At 39.0% G+C, this 3066-nt stretch overlaps 1 protein-coding gene across 1 annotated transcript in view; it reads left to right on the top strand.

The window, feature by feature from the left end:
- LOC106513121 (casein kinase II subunit alpha') overlaps positions 1–1839 on the top strand; it is a 21449-nt gene extending 19610 nt beyond the window's left edge. Inside the window, exons 11-12 of the mRNA XM_014001801.1 lie at positions 1446–1594; positions 1751–1839. Of these exons, the coding sequence (XP_013857255.1) occupies positions 1446–1594; positions 1751–1824 (223 nt within the window). The 3' untranslated portion in view covers positions 1825–1839. The remainder of the gene's footprint in view (positions 1–1445; positions 1595–1750) is intronic.
- Positions 1840–3066: the final 1227 nt, after the last annotated feature.

Below are 3066 nucleotides of genomic sequence, written 5' to 3'. Positions count from 1 at the left end.
GAATCACGATTCTGATGTGAATTGATTTTAGTTATTTTTTGTACACCCCGAATACATACCATAATACTAACAAGTTAAATTAATTTATAACATATGAGTAATTTATAATAATTTTTCACAAGTCAGCATAATTTGTTTGATGTTCTAGTGTCCAAGCCTTTAGATTGAATTTGAACTTAACAAAAAGTATTTGGATTAAACAGTCCATGTAACTTTTAAAAGACACCAGTGACACYAAAGAAAACTAAATGGCTTAAAGTGGATTATCAGGGTGGAGCCAACTTTAATCCTGATAAATGAGTTCCACCTTCTATCATCAGCAGGTTAACAGTYAGCCTAATCCCCAGGTATGGTGACTGGGTAAGGCTTTGTCAGACTGGTAGATCAAAAATCACAGCCGTGTTGAGTAAATACACACAGTGTTCTGTGGGAACCTGTAATCAGGTGCAGTTGAGTTCACCAAAAATAAAACTAAAGTATCTCTAAGCTCTTATAAATCACTCATTTTATTTACAAGCTTTTTTTTCCTGGGTTGTCGGGAGCTGGTGCCTATCTTCAGCAGTCCTGCAGGGGACGGGGACACCCTGGACAGTTCCCAAGTCCATTAATAGGACATCCATCTATTATCTATACCCGCTTCTTCCTTTCAGGGCCACTGGTGCCCATATTCAGCAGTCAGTGCGAGGGGCGGGGTACACCCTGGACAGGTCTCCAGTCCATCACAGGAACACAGAGAGACAAACAAGGCAAACAACAGTTCACTCTCTCTCTCACACCTAGGGACACTTTAGATTTATCAGTTAACCTAACAGTCATGATTTTGGTCTGTGGGAGGAAGCTGGAGTGCCCGGAGAAAACCCACACATGTACAGAGAGAACATGCAAACTCTACCCAGAAAAGTCCCTGGGTCGGGATTTGATCCAGCGACCTTCTTGCTGAGAGGCATCAGCTCTACCAACTGAGCCACCGTGCTGCCTTAATAGGACATAATATTACTTCAGAAGACGCCCTTTATCATTACTGATGTAGATATACCCCCCATTAAAATCACAACCATGATTTTAATCAAGAGCAATCTGTGAGTTCTTGGACCCCAAGTTGTTCAGAATAGTTCAGCCATCAAAATACACACAGAAAACACACAGTGAGTCGTAATTTAATTTTGACCAGTTAAAGACTAACTGACTTTTATTAGGAGTATAATATTGAATGATTAATAAGTGCTTACAATGGTTAAAACAATAAATGAGCTCTCAGTGTAGTACAATTTTCTACTTTCTAAGCAAGTGAACTAACTAATTAAGCAGGTTATTTTATATACATTCAGGGTCCTGTGTATAATTATTATTAATGTATACAAATGTAATATAATTATATAATAATTACTGAAGAGTGATTAGAAGTGAGAAGAAAACACTGTAAAAGTTGGACTTGATGTTTGCAGGCAAACAAGGAAGCGCTGGGAGCAGTTCATCCAGTCAGAGAACCAGCACCTGGTGAGTCCGGAGGCCCTGGACCTGCTGGACAAGCTGCTGCGCTAYGACCACCAGCAGAGGCTGACGGCGGCTGAGGCCATGCGACACTCTTACTTCTGTCAGTACCCTCAGTCTGAGCACCTTCATAGCAAAATACCTAAAGAGGAAGAGTCACAATTCTCTTCACTTAGACAAGAGCTGATCAGTTTTTACTTGGACATATTTCCCAGGTTTGTGTTGTTGCAGAAGATCTGACTGTGTGTGTGCTCCTCAGATCCAGTGGTGAAGGAACAGGCGAATGCCAACACAGAAGGCACAAAGGCAATAAGCAGCTCCAATGCAACATGATAACCAGAGAAGCAGGTAGTTATCATCCACACAGGTCGCAGGGACGGTCACTTGCTTTGTAAATATTAGAAGAGTTGACAAAATAGACAAAACTATCTTAGTGTGTGGCTGCATGTAGACGTAACAAAGGTCACTAGTATGGAAAACTGGGTCGTCATGTCAGAATCCAAGATGGCTGCCACMATTTAAACAGTGTGCAAAGCAGCCACCCTGATCTTTTGATGAAACTAWGATTTCTAGTTTTTATGTTATTTGAACAAAGTAATTTCTACACAGTTTTTGAGTTTCTCTGTATGTTTCARTAATTTGACAGTTTTTGCATGGCTCTAGACTAACTTTTTGCACTGGTTGCACCAGCACAAAATTTAGGTGCACCCAAATTTTCAACCACGTCGCATTTAACATCAGAGTTTTACAGGTTATTTTTTTAAATCACGGTTCATTAAGGCAACATTATCTTGAAAATAATTAGTTAACAATCTAGTAAACATAAAGTTCTTTATTTGAACCAGAACTGTAGACATTTAACTTACTGAAAAGTATTTAATGTGATTCTATAAAATTCTAAGTGCAAATGTTTAAGAGCTGAACATCTTATAAATATTTTAAACATTTCATGGTTAAATGTTTTTAGACACCTGCCCCTCAGATAGACAACTCCTGTAGTTCTGGATCTTTGGCCTTGGATAAACCAGAATGATGAACAGAGAATATTGATTAATAACAGAACTATTACTGATATTTATCAAATGGTTGTGCAGATTTWAAAAAAATAACACATAAAAGTCTGCTCTTTCATTAGCATTAGTTGAATCTTATCTTATATTATTTCACTTAAATATCTAATATGTCTAGTTTTATCCTCCTGAGACCCAGAAGAACCTATTACATATTCTTGGAATGTAACTGTGATGAAACAGATTAAGTGCAACAGCGGCCTGCCATACAGGTGAGCTTCCTCATGCTGCTGAAATGATCTGCAGCGCTCACAGAGCAGAACTCGACTGTTTAGCAAGATGAACTTGAGAACAAGCAACCATCCACGTCTTCTTTTCATCTCCACAGTTAACAAGAGAAAAATGTTTTTCAGACTCCGATCTGGGTAAAAAAAAAACAAAAAAAAACAACCTATGGTTGTTTTGCTATGCGTGTGCACGCATGCGTGTCCCTGGTGAACACAGCCAGGTGAGGTTTGGGTCAGGTGTGTAGTCTAGCTGGGAGGTTATGGTTGGCTATAGAATT

The sequence above is a fragment of the Austrofundulus limnaeus genome, unplaced genomic scaffold (genome assembly GCF_001266775.1).
Source record: "Austrofundulus limnaeus strain Quisiro unplaced genomic scaffold, Austrofundulus_limnaeus-1.0 Scaffold10, whole genome shotgun sequence".
In the NCBI taxonomy this organism is placed as follows: domain Eukaryota; kingdom Metazoa; phylum Chordata; class Actinopteri; order Cyprinodontiformes; family Rivulidae; genus Austrofundulus; species Austrofundulus limnaeus.
The sequence above is the reverse complement of the archived record's forward strand: the minus strand, read 5'-3'. Positions and strand labels throughout refer to the sequence as shown.